This window comes from Solanum dulcamara, chromosome 12, assembly GCF_947179165.1.
Source record: "Solanum dulcamara chromosome 12, daSolDulc1.2, whole genome shotgun sequence".
NCBI classification, from domain to species: Eukaryota; Viridiplantae; Streptophyta; class Magnoliopsida; order Solanales; family Solanaceae; genus Solanum; species Solanum dulcamara.
The window spans coordinates 1497421-1513362 of record NC_077248.1 but is presented as its reverse complement, the minus strand read 5'-3'; the positions used below and the strand labels follow the sequence as shown (position 1 = coordinate 1513362).

The following is a 15942-nucleotide window of genomic DNA, read 5'->3' as shown; positions in this document are numbered from 1 at the left end:
AATAAAATAAATAAATTGAAACGAGTATTTTCATTTGTCATAATTCTTGGTCCCTTTCTTTTTGCTGGATCAACTTCATTTTGCTAGCTCGACAGTTGGATGTGAGGGCCATGCGATAAAAGTTAGTTTGGATGATCAAAACTTTTAACACTGGGATTTGAATATTATGATATTTTATGTGCATTTTAAGAAAAGTTTGGCATTCGATAGGATATTTCATATTTATAAACAAAATATTGAAATATCGAATATTGTATCCAAGTTCATAATTACATATAAAATTTATATATATGTATAACGGATTATGTAGATGTTGAAATTTTGACTATTATATCTTGATTTATATATATTTTTTGGGTGATTGATTAATTAAAAGAATTATTTGTACTTTATTTTGAATATTTTTATATGTGTAAGGTATTTATATGATATAATTGAGATGTTTTTTGAAAAATCAAATGCATAATTATTTCTTATACTAATAACGATGATATTCAAATTGGTATTTTTTTTTTCTTATTTAAGTCACACCACTTGGACCGCTGGCCAAGTTGGACCTTCAAATAAAAATTTAAATTATAATTTTTTAAAAAAACTAGCTTTATAAATTTTATGTGTACTTTTACTGTACTATACTTTTATAAATTCTTTTTTCACATCTTGGATCTCCTTGTCCATTTGCCATTATTGGGTTTTATTTTTATAAAATGTCCGTCCGTCTGTGCCGCTACATTGTTGTAAATAAATAATTACTAATAAATGTGTCCAACAGAAAAGTTAACCTCTTTTTGTAATGGCAAAAGCAGAGGACAGGAGGAAGATGAAGAGAGAATCTACTCGTAATTTAAAATTTATGAGTTTGGAATTATAATTCTCTTGAGTTACTGATTTCAGAGTAGTGACAATTTGTTTACAACAATAATAATTCAGTAAAATTCCACAACCCGTGTGATCTGGAGCGTAAAATATAGGCAGAGTAGTCATAATTTGTTTGTCAGATATAAAATATCAGATTTGAACTAAAGTTACTCAACTCTGCATCAAGCTCAACTATATTCTTTCATCCTTTTTAAACTGCGATAAGATTGTAACTACCATTCTCAAGATGTAATCGGATCCAGTGTGAGTTTTCGAATGCTTTTTCTTCATCAATTCGTAACAGATAGCGTGATTTATTTATTTATTTATTGTATGACTTGATTATTTTTTTTCTAGGTAAGTTGAGAGGCTGAATTGCAGTTCTTACAATGTATACATATAATAAGATCATGCTTATTTTGAATCTACTAACTCTAAATCCTAATAGACCTAGAGCACTTTCTTCGTATATACTCTACTGTTCCCACGTCCCACTTTGTAAGACTATACTGGGTATGTTGTTGTTGTTGTTGTTGTTAATAGCATGGCTTTAAGGAACTTGAGAAAAAAATGGTATGCTGATCAATATTATGGAGAGGCAAGCAATTGTCTAGTTTCATTTTTTTTTATCGAGTCAGGAAGAGATTTGAATTGGTTTCATGGGTGGAATAATTTGCTGATTTAGTGGGAGCTTGACCATGCTTCATTGTGAAATTTGAAAAAATTAGTTTTTGTTTTCAAAGTGAGAAATGATATTTGCCAAATTGAAGCTGGCATTTGGCCATGAATACAATTTGGAGTTGTTTCTGACTTTTTGTGAGTAATTTGGAGTGAAAAAAGTGAAAACGCCTTTTTGAAAATATTCCATAATTTTATAGCCAAACGTGTGAAGGCCTTCATTCAGACATTCAAGTTTTATACTCTTTATTTCTCCTTTGCTAATGTGATTTCTATTTTTCTTCAGCTGGTTACAGTGAGCCTCCAGAGCTGGTAAGGGATATGGTATCATGGAGGCTGAACTGGAAAAACTTGCATTGATTGTTAGTTCATATGACCTTGAAACCTTAAAGAAACTTGGAGGAGTTGAAGGTGTCGCGAGTAGGCTGAGAGTCTCATTGAATATAGGAGTCAAAACTAGTGATGTACCTGCCAGACAACATATATATGGATCGAACAAATATACGGAGAAGCCTTTTAAGAGTTTTTGGACTTTCCTGTGGGAGGCTTTGCAGGATATAACTCTCATCATCCTCATGGTTTGTGCTGCTGTCTCCAATAGTGTGGGATTTGCCACTGAAGGTTGGCCAAAAGGAACGTATGATGGGCTAGGCATTTTATTGAGCGTATTCTTGGTAGTCGTTGTTACTGCAATTAGTGACTACAGGCAGTCGTTGCAGTTTAGGGATTTGGATAAGGAGAAGAAAAAGATACTTATCCAGGTCACAAGAGATGGATCCAGGCAAAAGGTTCCGATTTATGACTTGGTGGTTGGTGATGTAGTTCACTTATCTATCGGTGATCTGGTTCCTGCAGATGGAATATTCATATCCGGATACAGCTTGCTAATTGATCAATCAAGCATGTCTGGCGAGAGTGCGCCAATAAGCATATACGAAGGAAGACCTTTTCTTCTATCTGGAACCAAAGTGCAAGATGGTTCAGCTAAGATGTTAATCACAACTGTTGGAATGAAAACTGAATGGGGTAAGCTGATGGAGAGATTAGCAGATGGTGTAGAAGACGAGACGCCTCTGCAAGTTAAGTTGAGTGGTGTAGCTACCATTATTGGAAAGATCGGATTGGCATTTGCTCTTCTGACATTTATGGTTTTGACTGTAAGATTTCTGGTAGAGAAAGTACTTCACCATGAGCTCACGAAATGGTCTTCTGGCGATGCAATGACTCTTCTAAATTACTTTGTGACAGCAGTAACTATAATTGTTGTTGCGGTACCAGAAGGACTGCCTCTGGCAGTGACTTTGAGTCTTGCATTTGCAATGAAAAAGCTAATGGATAACAAGGCATTGGTGAGACATCTGTCCGCATGTGAGACGATGGGATCCGCTACTTGCATCTGCACTGATAAGACAGGAACACTTACAACAAACCGAATGGTAGTTAATAAGATATGGATTTGTGAAAAAACGAAAAAGGTAGAAACTGATGCAGGTGGGGATGCAATACCTTTAAATATACCAGAAAAAGAATTGGCATTGCTTCTTCAGGCAATATTTCACAATACAGGGGCAGAGGTTGTTAAGGATAAGGGCGGAAAAAAATCTATTCTTGGTACACCAACAGAATCAGCAATATTAGAATATGGATTGCTTCTTGGTGGTGATATTGATAAGCAAAGAAGGGACTGCAAACTGCTGAAGGTTGAGCCTTTCAATTCAGAAAAGAAAAAAATGTCTGTGCTTATTGCTCTACCAGATGGAAACAGCCGATCTTTCTGCAAGGGTGCAGCCGAGATAATCTTTAAGATGTGTGACAGGTTTATCGATCTTAATGGTGAAATTGTTCATTTGACAGAAAATCGGACGAGAAATATAATGGATGTCATTAATGAATTCACCAGCGAAGCCTTACGTACTCTTTGCTTGGCTTACAAAGACATTGAGGATGGTTATGAAAAAGATAGTATTCCTGATAGTGGCTACACATTGGTTGCTGTGGTCGGGATTAAAGATCCAGTTCGCCCTGGGGTTAAAAATGCAGTAAAAACTTGTTTAGCTGCTGGAATTACTGTGCGAATGGTCACTGGTGACAATATTAAGACAGCCAAAGCCATTGCTAAAGAATGCGGGATACTAACTGCTGATGGTTTGGCCATTGAAGGCCCAGAATTTCGCAACAGAACTTCTGATGAAATGAGGAATATAATTCCTAGAATTCAGGTATGCTCTTGCTTGTTTTATCTCACTCTTGCTGATCCATTTGGTGTAAATAAATTGTTCCTGAAATGCTACAATCTTGAATGCAGGTGATCGCTCGATCATCACCAATGGACAAGCTTGTGTTGGTAAATAATCTAAGAGGTATGTTTAACGAGATTGTTGCAGTTACTGGTGATGGCACAAATGATGCTCCTGCTCTCAACGAGGCAGATATTGGATTTGCTATGGGTATTGCAGGCACAGAGGTTTGTAAATTGCTCCCGAGTCCTGTCATAGGTTAATATGTTAATTTACGATTTCTTGTATTAAAGCTTCCAAATGACAATTTACCATCTCTTGATATAGATAATTTCAAGCTGTTCTTGACATCTCTTTTCTTAAATACATTATCAGGTTGCTAAAGAAAGTGCTGACATTATAGTGCTCGATGACAACTTTAGCACAATCGTTAATGTGGCTAAATGGGGTCGTTCTGTATATATAAATATTCAAAAGTTTGTGCAGTTCCAGCTGACAGTCTGTGTTGTGGCTCTGATGATCAATTTTATCTCCGCATGCATTTCAGGTATTCAATGTTCTATACGAGTTCTTCATTTGTTTTTCTGTTAGTGATCAGTGTGTGCCATTGGAAAAAAAAGTGAGAACAAATTTCTAAATTGATAGCTGATATTTACCTGTTGCTATAACATAACAGGATCCGCTCCTTTTACTGCGGTTCAGCTGCTGTGGGTCAACCTTATTATGGACACTTTAGGCGCAATTGCCTTGGCCACTGAACCACCTCATGAAGAACTAATGAACAGACCTCCTGTTGGTAGGGAAGTGAGTTTGATTTCCAAGACGATGTGGAGAAATATAATTGGACAAAGTATATTCCAACTTGCTATACTTTTAGTTTTCAACTTCACTGGAAAGCATATTCTGAGCCTTGAAGATTCAGACGCTACCATAGTTCTCAATACTTTCATTTTCAACACATTTGTGTTCTGTCAGGTATTTACTGTGAACTTTAGTACAGTAGATGATACATTTGTTCGATGCTTTCTTCTGCTCTTTCAAAAAAGAATGAGCATTTTCCGTGCTATGGATTTGTATTTGTAATATTGTCACTGAGATGTACCTTTATGAAGAGGTTGTCATTTATTTTTCGGGGTTTGATACAGGTCTTCAATGAAATAAACAGTCGTGACATGGAGAAGATAAATGTTTTCCGTGGCATTTTTGGAAGCTGGATATTCCTAGGTGTCATAACTGCCACTGTTGTCTTCCAAGTTATAATCGTTGAGTTCTTAGGCACATTTGCAAGCACTACACCACTCAGCTGGGAACTATGGTTGCTCAGTGTCTTAATTGGTGCTGCAAGCCTGCTTGTTGCAGTAATATTGAAGTTGATACCTATTGAATATAAGAATACCAAACATCATGATGGTTATAATCTACTACCAAATGGTCCAGAACTTGCCTAAGAGAAGGGAAGCGCCAACGTAATATGGAATGGCTCTTTTTCCTATTCAAAGATCAGCACCCTGGCTCTGTGTTTTCACATCAAGAAGTCAAAGGGGCTTCTACTTTCCAAACAGATCCGTCTACGCCTATATATGGTTTAAATGGTCCATGTTCAAGTACTGTGAAATCCGGTTTTGATGGTGAAAAAAGGAAAAGAAACAACCAAATGGAAAGAAAATACAAATTGAAGACTTGAACAAAAGCTCATAGTACAAATTCAACCAATGGAAAGTTTTTTGTTTGATTTTTACTCATTTTTTGTAGTTGTCTAGTTGGTGTTTGAGATGTTGAAAAATCATTTATTGTAAGAACGATTTTTTTTTTTCAATAGAAAAAGGAAAAGCTTCTTTTTAGTTTGTGAAGACAAAGTTGCTTGAGTGCAAATTTTAAACGTTGCACTTTATGTTGCTGGAATAATTGGTGAAGTTCTTGCCATTTGACAACATTTGGTAGAAATGCAAGATAAGGCTGCGTACAATAGATCATTGTGGTTGGTCCCTTCTTTGAATCCTACGAATAGCGGGAGCTTAGTGCACCGGACTGCACTTTATATTACTGGAGATTTTGCATCTAACTCGTCACCAAATAAAGAATCTTTCATTTAAACTTGAAATCTTGTAATTCAATCTACTTAAATTAATCATTACGTTACGACCTTGGTATCATTTATTGAGTTTCTATAACAAACCCGATTTCTTCACTATATTAATAAGAGAGTTGGAATGCGATTATAACTTTAGATTCGTAACTAACACTACTCAAATTACTGAATTACAATGAAAATATTGAAATAACAAAGTAACTAAGATAGATATAAGAATGAGATGAGAAGATTAGACTCTAGAAAAAAGATGAGAGAAACAAACAATTTCTTCACAACTGACATAAACCGTTCTTTCTCATCCGCCGTCCTTTTAGTTAGTTGTTAATTGGGTCTGAGTCCCAAATCAACCTTTGCAAAGGCCTTCCAATTCTCTTGCTTCTTTTCGTCCCAATAACTAGTTGTGTGGCATCCGTGTAGGTATTGACATTGAGGCTTGAGCCAAGGCTGGTTCATAACAGTTTCTGTCAAAAATATTTACTTTTAGGTAGGGTTTGGTCATAGGATTTCAAAACTCAATTTCAAATTTTGATTTGAAATCAGTGTTTGTTTACGCACATATTTTCAAACTCTCCAATAAAGTAAGATATCAAATTGTAATTTTTTTTAAAATCTAAAACTTTGACCGATAAGTTTATATTTTTTAAGAAGAAAAAATTCTCATCGTTATAAATTTTGTAAAATTAGACCAAATCCTTGACGTGAATAGACTGATGTATCATATAGAAGAATTACTCAAAGAATATATAAATCATGTGTATTGCAAAGTTTGCAGTATCATTTAATTACAAACATTTATTTACAAAAGAAATATAAAGGTATACTTCAAAGATTTAAATTGCAATACAATTAACACGTTGGTAGGAAGTCGCTTCTTGCCGAATGGGAGTCTAATAGCTTGTTTGGATAGTGATTTTCCATGATATAGTATAGTATAGTTAGTAAAAGAATCATATTTATTTTAATTGTTTCTTTAATTATAAGGTATGGTATGATTTGATTTCATGATTTTGTAACCATGAAAACCTCCACTTTTTGAAACCACCAATTTGGTGGTATTCCATGGTTTACTTATTTTTTTTCTAATTATATCCTTACTTAATTTTAAATAATTTTAATTTATACTTTATTAAATGTTATCCTAATATATCTATTGTTTCTACTGTCGTATTACTCATTTTCCTCCGCAATAATTTTTGAAGCTTTTAGGAATTTCAAATTAAAATTTCCTCTTCAATTATTATTAATATTTATAATAATTAAGGACATTTTCATAAATTTATCAATTACGATACATTATCATAAAATTAAATCAAATAATAAAATTATTATTAAATAATAACAAATTATACGATCTATCTTAAACATAATATTATACTATACTATATCAAACCAGAGCTTAAGAGAGCGCGAATTCGGAATAATTTGGCTTCAATATATGGGTATGGGATACGGGTAAAAAAAAAAAAAAACACCGTCTGGGTTTATAAATTCCAAAGGGGTTTTAGCACGACGGCTCTTTCTCTGTTTCTGCCGGAGTGCGGCACGGCAGACCGGTGAACCTCCAGCTATGCTCCAAAACGAAGACGTTCGCTTCACTTCATCTGCTATAAAACTCCCTCTATTCTCTCCTCCTCCTCTACACCACCATACCCCTAACCCATTCTTCACCAATCTTCACTTAATTTTACAAAATTTCCCCAAATTCCCACACCCATTTCGTCAAAATCTCAATCCCAAAGATTCATTTTTGCAAACCTTATCCAAATTCCAACACCCATTTCATCATAAGTTCAATCCCCAAAATGCAATTCTTCAATTTTTAAGAAAACCCATCAACCCATTTTCCTGGAATTTATCAAATACTCCACCTTTACTTTGCTGTGCATCAATCGCATTGAGTCAGAGCAACTTCGATGACTCTTCAAGTTTGAGTCCGAAAACGGGGAGTGGGAACGAGGAGAGAGTACTGATAAGTGAAGTCTTAGTTCGAAGCAAAGATGGTGAAGAACTTGAAAGGAAGGATTTGGAGAGTGAGGTATTGAATGCACTCAAAGCGTGTCGACCTAATTCGGCGCTTACTGTGCAAGAAGTACAAGAGGATGTGCATAGGATCATTGCTAGTGGGTACTTTTGCTCTTGTATGCCTATTGCTGTGGATACTAGAGATGGTATTCGTCTGGTATTCCAGGTACATTTTTTACTCTGATTAGTTTTCTAAGTACTTATTGTGAGAGGAATAGATGGTGAGTATTTGTATAGCCGACGCGGACTAGTAGTTGTTGTATTAGTTTCTAAGTACTACTTATGCTTCAGAATGATTGTCTCTATCAAGGTAAATGGATTATCTGTCATTGCCATTTGAGTGAATTGCAGGAGTTATTTATCTTATTTAGCTCAAAAGTCGATTTTTTTAGCAAAAAATGATAAACAATATGGTGTATAAGATATTGTGTTTGCATTGGTTAGAAAGAATCATGATTACAGATGGTGTTATTTCACTTTATTTATTGAAATTTCAACAACAATAGGCATATTCAACTTGGATAGAAATTCAATCAAATGAAAGGAGTTTCTTTTTATAAGCAAATGTAGATTGTATTATCAAATTAAGAGTTTCTAAGTAGTATTCCCTGCATTCCAAAATGGTTGTAATAATTAAACTAAAATATATTATTTCATCATTTTTTGCCGATGTGTAATTGCTTATATCATTAGGTTTTGGCTTAGGTAGAACCAAACCAAGAGTTCCATGGTTTGGTGTGTGAAGGAGCCAATGTGCTTCCAGCGAGGTTTATAGAGGATTCTTTTCGAGATGGATATGGTACACCTTCCTTATACTCTCTATACGCACTCTATTGTCATTTCTTTTCACATGCAAAAGCTTCTTTTTTATATTTTTCTCTTTCAAGTACTTTAAATAATCAGCCTATATTTTACATTATGTATGGTAAGTGCTTATTTTGGTGTCAATCAATGCAGGAAAAATTGTCAATATCAAGTGGATAGATGAAATAATAAGCTCTATAAATGGTTGGTACATGGAGCGGGGTCTTTTTGGAGCGGTTAGCACTTGATTATGAAATATGCAACCTGGTGTTATTTATTTTTGTTTTGAATGCCTTACACTGTGGTTTCGGAAATCTGAGTTAAGATTCTTGTCCTGTAGGTATCGGGCGTAGAAATTCTCTCTGGAGGTATGATTAGGCTAGAGGTTTCTGAAGCAGAGGTGAATAACATAGCCATCCGTTTCCTTGATAAGACGTAAGGACCCAACTTTCTCATATCTATGCTTTTAGTGAATGCAATAACTCTTAGCAATATCTTATACTTGTTTGCATGTCTCAGTGGTGAGCCAACTGTAGGGAAAACGAGGCCTGAAACTATACTTCGGCAACTTACTACAAAGAAAGGGCAGGTATACTTAAACAAGTCTTTTCTATTCTAACATCATTTGTTATTTTTTTTGTTCTCTTAAAAATTTAGTGTTAAGCTGTGTTCTAATATACATGTTGTTATACCTAGAACTTTTACAATTTGAAACATATTCTTAGTAGTTTTGTGTTTCTATAAGTAGGAGCCCGTTTGGATGGGCTTAAAAAAAGTAACTTTTATATATGAAGTGCTTTTAGAACTTTAAAGTGCTGAAAGTTATTTTTATAAATAAGCAGTTGAGTGTTTGGATAAAAGTGCTTAAATAAGGAAAATGATGTGAATTTTAGGGTTAAAAAGAATAAAAAGGGTAGTTTGAAAATTTAGTTAAAATATAAGGGATATAAAAGTAATTTTCATGGTCAAAGAAAATGACTTTAAGCACTTAGAAAAAAAAAGTTAGGAATTCTAACTTTTCATTTTTGACCGACTTTAAGAACTTTATGGCTTAAAGTTAGCATTAGACAAACACGTCCAAAAGCTAAAAAGGGTTTTGACCAACTTAAAGCCCATCCAAACGGGCTCTAGGTTACAATATATAAGAGTAGCGAACTAAAGTAGGTAAAGTATGTAAGTGCTTAGCACATACCCTCCTGTCCGTTTCTTTTTCCAACGTCTTCTCGTTTGTGCTTGTTGTACAACATAAAAGCCCCAACTTTTTCTAGTTTATCTTTTTATACATCTCAATCTAGAAGTCACAGAGTTGACATTGTCTTTCTTTTTGTTTATTGCAAGAGGAGAGGTCCTTAATCATGATTTTCTCTTTGAGAGATTCACATAGTGTATCAAATGACCAAAAGAGTCTATATACTCTTTGCCGCTTCTGTAACTTCTTAATTGTGAATTGGCATAAGTGAAATTGCTGATTCTGCAACTGCATAGAGTTTTCCAAATTGTATGCCATATTTCTTCCTGGGAAATCCACTATTGTTGTGCTTGTTTGAATGTCAAATTTTGTCTATTCTTGTTTAGGTTTACAGCATGCTTCAAGGGAAAAGAGATGTGGACACTGTCTTAGCTATGGGCATTATGGAAGATGTTAGCATTATTCCCCAACCTGCTGGAGGTGCTTTAGTGAAGATCGTTTCAACTGTCTAATCTTGTTGCACTTCTCCTTGTGTATAAATGCATGTTTATGTTTGTTAAACGGGGCACCGCAGGGATGTTTTCTTTTTCTTTTGGATTTGCAGACCGGAGGGGGGGGCATTACATGAGAGAAATCAAGGTTGAAATGATACTATAGTATCGAAAGAAAAAAATATCATAATAATGAAATTGTAGAGATATGGTGTTTGCAGGTCACTGCAAGGAAGAAAAAGTTAAGGATACCAGGGAAAATCCTTTATTAGGTAATAAACTAACAAACACTAGTTCTTCATCCCCTTTGTATAATTTGGACTACATGGCTAGATAGAAATTGTGGGTGTTTATGGGATGAAAGAGAAGTCTTCAATGCTTGTCTGCTTTTTTCTTTTGGGAAGGAGGGTGGGGATGCTGTGAAGGAATTAAGAATCTGCTGGATTTAATTGACTCCTTAAGTCTATAATCAGAGTTGAATGTCTTGTACATTCCTCCCCCCCCCCTCCCCGGGGGGGGGGGGGGGGGCGTACTTGAAATAAGATCACTTGATTAAAAAAACTACTAACAGGCACCACTTTGTCTTGGTTTAAAAAAAAAAAGGATACCACTTTCAGTTTAAGAGATGCATTATGAGGCAAATGAATGTATTCCCTCTTGTAAAAGTTTCTTTCTTTTTTTCTTTTGGAAACATGGAAAGTACTTTATTCTTTAATTACTAGTTTTTTTCTGGACTTCAGCCTAAAAACTAACATCTTTTCTTGATAAGTAACCTTTATATTATAGTCTAATCTAACTTGAAATAATAAGAGGCAAAATACATCATGTATTAGATCCGAGAAAGAATAAAAAATATTAAACTGATTTGTTAAAGAAGCGGTTTGTTCTTAGAGAAGACATTAGGGGTTATGGAAAAATATGCCTGCGCTGTCAAATTTACAGATTAGCACTTAGTAATAACTAAAAAAGCTAGTTTGCTTGTGGGTGTGTTGGTTGTGCTGGGGTGAACAGTGATTAGGCAAAAGCTTTATATAAAATGTCGTATATATAAAAGAGACTGTATGCACAACAAAATATTTGGTGGACTCAGGGCCCTTCCTTACCCTTCTGGTCATCTACTGTGTGTGCTACCATTGCTCTTTCTGTAGAGTAACTTTTTGATGTTATATTGCAGACACTGGTAAGGTAGACTTAGTTATGAACATTGTCGAGCGTAAGATTGGGGGTGGTATTTCTGCCGGTGGTGGAATTTCAAGTGGGTATGTGATATTTGAGAAGTTATTTTTCTTGGAAAACCACTTTGTCATTATGTCTCTTTTGGTTCCTCCACTGTTGTTTATTGGTATTTATTTTAATTTCAGGATCACAAGTGGACCCCTTGCTGGACTGATTGGCAGGTAATTGCGATAGTATGAAATTCTCTGTGGTGTTAATGGTCACAGCATAGCTTTCTTCCGTCGTTCTTGAGATTGTTCAATACTTTGTTGTTTACATTTCTAGGTGGTTGAATTGAAATTTCTTAATATCACATACTCCGGCTGTGCTTTATTAACTTGGTGTACTGGTGAAACCTATACATATGCTAAGTATGTAGAGTTTTATGTATTAAGTTCAGTTAACATTTGGGAGAACTTCTGAAGAAACCATTAAGGGTTTAAAGTGACTCTTTCTATTCTAAATAAAGCAGCATATTTCAGTGCTCTTCTGAGAAGCACTTTTATGAAAAGTTTAATTCCTTGGAGAGCACTTCTGCAAAATCTATATATTTCTATCACTTTTAGTGTTTTTATTTAACAAGCTGCAAATCTACTCTAAATAGCTTTTATGAGAAGGCCATTATGAAGTGGCCAATGTGACTATCTTTTCTCAGAAATGAAATCTGTAGAATGAGTTACTTTTTAGCTAAAATACTGCTAGGAAAGAAATTCTTACATGGACTTCTTTTGAGAGACAGTATAGCTCTCTCGAAGAAAGCCTTAGATCTCTATAAGCAGACATCACTGCGAGTAATTAACCTGCTGAGTGTTAGTAGATATCAATTATAGCTCTCTCGAAGAAAGCCTTAGATCTCTATAAGCAGACAGTATAGCTCTCTCGAAGAAAGCCTTAGATCTCTATAAGCAGACATCACTGCGAGTAATTAACCTACTGAGTGTTAGTAGATATCAATTATTGTCTATATGTCTACTAAATTTCCACCTTGAATTATTTTCCCAAATAAAGGATCACTTTCAGTTTTCTCCCAAGGATATGCTGTTCATTATGCCCTTTCATTTCAGTTGTGCTATATACCACAAGAATCTTTTCGGAAGAAATCAAAAGCTGAATTTGTCACTAGAGCGGGGACAAGTTGACTCAGTCTTTCGGATAAATTACACAGATCCATGGATTGAAGGAGATGATAAGAGAACTTCAAGATCAATTATGATACAGGTAATTTAAAGTTCCCTATAGTATATATCATGACAGCTCTTGAGAGCTCATGTCTACCCAACTTCCTATTTTGACTAGAATTCGAGGACACCTGGCACACTTGTTCATAGTCAACCCGATGGTAGCCTGACAATAGGACGTGTCACTGCCGGGATTGAATACAGTAGGCCATTCAGGCCAAAGTGGAACGGGACAGCTGGAATCATATTTCAGGTAGCTTTTATATTAATGTATTAAGATAATTTATGCATTTTCGGATGTGGTTATATAGGGCAATGTAGTGATAAAGATCTTTATTGATATTTTGAGAGTAAAACAGTAGAATGACAATTTCTGCCTGTGAGAAACTCAACTGTTGTTTTCGTAAGGCCCACGGGGTACTCACCTCGGTCATCTTGTTCACATAAATTGGGACGGAGGGAGTAATAAAATTTCACTGAACCACTGTTGTTTCAGGGACCGAAGAGTATTTCCTATACATGAAGTTTGGAGTATTCATTGTTAAAGAGAAACATTACTTATGCTTTGTCTAAAATATAAAAGATAAATGTTACTCGTGCTTAGCGATGCAAAGATGACAAGCCCTAGGAATAATTTGAGTCATTAATGCAATAATGAGCAGGAGCTAGGGATGAGTAGTTTGAATAATCTTTTCAGGTGAAGATTGTATTGTTAAGAGTGCCAAAGAGGATGAAGACTCTTTTCTTGTTTCTAGTCTTGGGAATCAACAGAGTTATTTGATTATTCTTCCCAGTGTCTGAGATATTCTTTGTTTCTCATTTATGTTAATGCTGTTACTATTTGTCCTTCCTAATTGAATTTCTCAGCGTGCTGGTGCTCGGGATGACAAGGGGAGTCCTATTATAAGGGACTACTACAGTAGTCCACTTACTGCAAGGTATAGATTGATGGTGGTTTATGCTGCCTAAAGTGTTGTATATCTGACCATAAGAAAGTGTCCAATGTGTTCCTTTCTGAACTGTTGCAGTGGCAACACTCACGATGATATGTTACTTGCCAAACTTGAGACTGTCTATACTGGTTCCAGTGGCCCTGGTTCTTCAGTGGTTAGTTTCCTAATATTCTGCCAGATTCTGTCTAGTAAATAAAGGGATAGAAAAAAAATCTTGATGCACCCTTTCAATATTTTTCCCTGTTTTGCAGTTTGTTTTCAACATGGATCAGGGCCTTCCTGTGTGGTCAGACTGGTTAGTTTTCAACAGAGTCAATGCTCGTGCTAGAAAAGGATTGGTATTAGGTCCTATGCATCTTCTCCTAAGGTACAGTCTCCCGTTTTTATGATGATTAGCTCAAAAGATGCTAAATTTGTTTTTTCTACCGTCAACTGCATTCTTTAAATTCCCGTAACTTAAATTGCTGGTTATTGTGAGTCTTTTTGCAGCTTCTCTGGTGGTCATATGGTCGGTAATTTTCCGCCTCATGAAGCATTTGCGATTGGTGGAACCAACAGTGTAAGAGGATATGAAGAAGGGGCAGTCGGCTCCAGCCGGTCTTATGTGGTTGGCTGTGGTGAAATTTCATTCCCTCTGGTAAGTGGAGGCAGTTGGAAACTATAATCTGATAGTTGAACTCATTTCTCTAGATATTGGTGGATTTTGCCGTCTTTCTCATCCATCTCAATGATGCGTGGGGTGCTATCTCGACTCTACCAAGATGGTTGTTGCTAATGTTCTTTTATTTTTAGAAAACTGCTGTCTTTCCCTACAATTTCTTAGCTCTCTCTCTCTCTCACCTCTTCCTCTCTGTTGTTGATAACTGTGGATTCTGGACAGCTTGAATACACCACGAGGGACCTACATCCTTCCACTCCACCAGGTCAACTACCAGATAACTCACTGCCCCAAGGCTTAGATAGATGAGAAGGAATTGACCAAACTTTTTTGCCTCTATGTTGCTATATGAACCCCAGTCTCCCATGGTCTTTGTTCCAGCTTCACCAACCATTAAGACCATTAAGCCACACCCTTGGGTTTCTCTACAATATATTAGTTCTCTGATAAACGTCTTTGACATGAATGCTCTATGCATCATCTTTCTTATCATATTCCCACATTTTGCAGATGGGGCCAGTAGAAGGGGCTGTATTTGCTGATTATGGTTCAGACCTTGGATCTGGTCGAAGTGTTCCTGGTATGTATCCCTGGTCTGATGTTGTTTACTATTTTGGCTAATGGCCCCCACCCCTGCCCCCTCTGTTGAAAGATAATTATTCTGAATGCTTTGTACTCAATTGCGACCAAATTGGTAGAATAAATCACATTCTTGTTGGATAATAGGCAACAGCTACTAAATTCACAAATATGACGGGAAATGTAAACTATATTTAGATTCAGTGTCAAATTTGTCTATTAGACTTGAGGCTTCATTGACAAGCAATTGTACTCAAATTAGTGTAAATTTTGCTTGTAAGGGGATGTAAGTTGTAACATATTTTATCGTTCTGTCATGCTAAAGCATTATATCATTGACAAAATGCCAAAATCTTGATCTATGGATTCCCCCGGGCTTTGGTCTAGTGGTAAGAGTGTAACGCGTTATGTGTGGATTGGATGCATGTCATGAGTTCAGTGGAGAGGGGTAGAGGGGCGAACCCATTTTGAACCGTGTGCTAGCTAGCCCAAAAAAGAATTCTTGAACTCTGGATTTTAACATTGTACATTGGCATTCTTTCCATTTAATTGTTGTTTTTCCTTATCAGGTGATCCTGCTGGACCAAGACGAAAACCTGGAAGTGGATATGGATGCGGGGTTGGTATTTGCGTAGACTCTCCATTGGGACCATTAAGACTGGAGTACGCCTTCAATGACCAGCGGACTGGGAGGTTTCACTTTGGGGTTGGCCTAAGGAACTGATACTATTAGGATCTGCAATATTATTTATACACAAAATGTGATTGATCTAAATGTTTAGTGAGCCATCATATTGTTCATTAATTTCTTGCCACCTTCCAGTGGTTACAGATGATGGAAGTAACAAAGCAGAAATTTGAAAATGAACACAATATGTCAATATATGAATTGTGGTGTATTCTCATTGACTTGTTGAGAAAAAAGAAACAAGATGATCCCCCTTTTTAAAGTTGCATTCTTGCTTCAAATATAATTGTAAGGCCTGAC

General features: G+C 35.8%; 2 protein-coding genes across 3 annotated transcripts; both read left to right on the top strand.

Annotated features, from left to right (window-relative positions):
* Window positions 1–1020: 1020 nt before the first annotated feature.
* LOC129877570 (putative calcium-transporting ATPase 11, plasma membrane-type) lies at window positions 1021–5585 on the top strand. Its single transcript, XM_055953088.1, has 6 exons — window positions 1021–1122; window positions 1823–3755; window positions 3842–4000; window positions 4149–4320; window positions 4450–4748; window positions 4919–5585. Exons 2-6 carry the CDS (start codon window positions 1866–1868, stop codon window positions 5219–5221), a joined length of 2823 nt encoding a protein of 940 aa, XP_055809063.1. The 5' UTR covers window positions 1021–1122; window positions 1823–1865; the 3' UTR covers window positions 5222–5585.
* A 1726-nt stretch (window positions 5586–7311) lies between these two features.
* On the top strand, window positions 7312–15910 carry LOC129875903 (outer envelope protein 80, chloroplastic-like). 2 transcript variants are annotated; one of them, XM_055951140.1, is made up of 17 exons: window positions 7312–8053; window positions 8593–8686; window positions 8845–8927; window positions 9032–9126; window positions 9211–9280; window positions 10267–10360; window positions 10593–10643; window positions 11546–11630; window positions 11733–11768; window positions 12651–12804; window positions 12883–13017; window positions 13632–13702; window positions 13793–13871; window positions 13969–14084; window positions 14207–14354; window positions 14886–14955; window positions 15524–15910. In XM_055951140.1, exons 1-17 carry the CDS (start codon window positions 7433–7435, stop codon window positions 15676–15678), a joined length of 2157 nt encoding a protein of 718 aa, XP_055807115.1. In that variant the 5' UTR covers window positions 7312–7432; the 3' UTR covers window positions 15679–15910. The 2 variants fall into 2 exon arrangements, with proteins under 2 accessions (XP_055807115.1, XP_055807116.1); XM_055951141.1 differs by lacking the exon at window positions 10593–10643 and having other exon boundaries at window positions 7313–8053.
* Window positions 15911–15942: the final 32 nt, after the last annotated feature.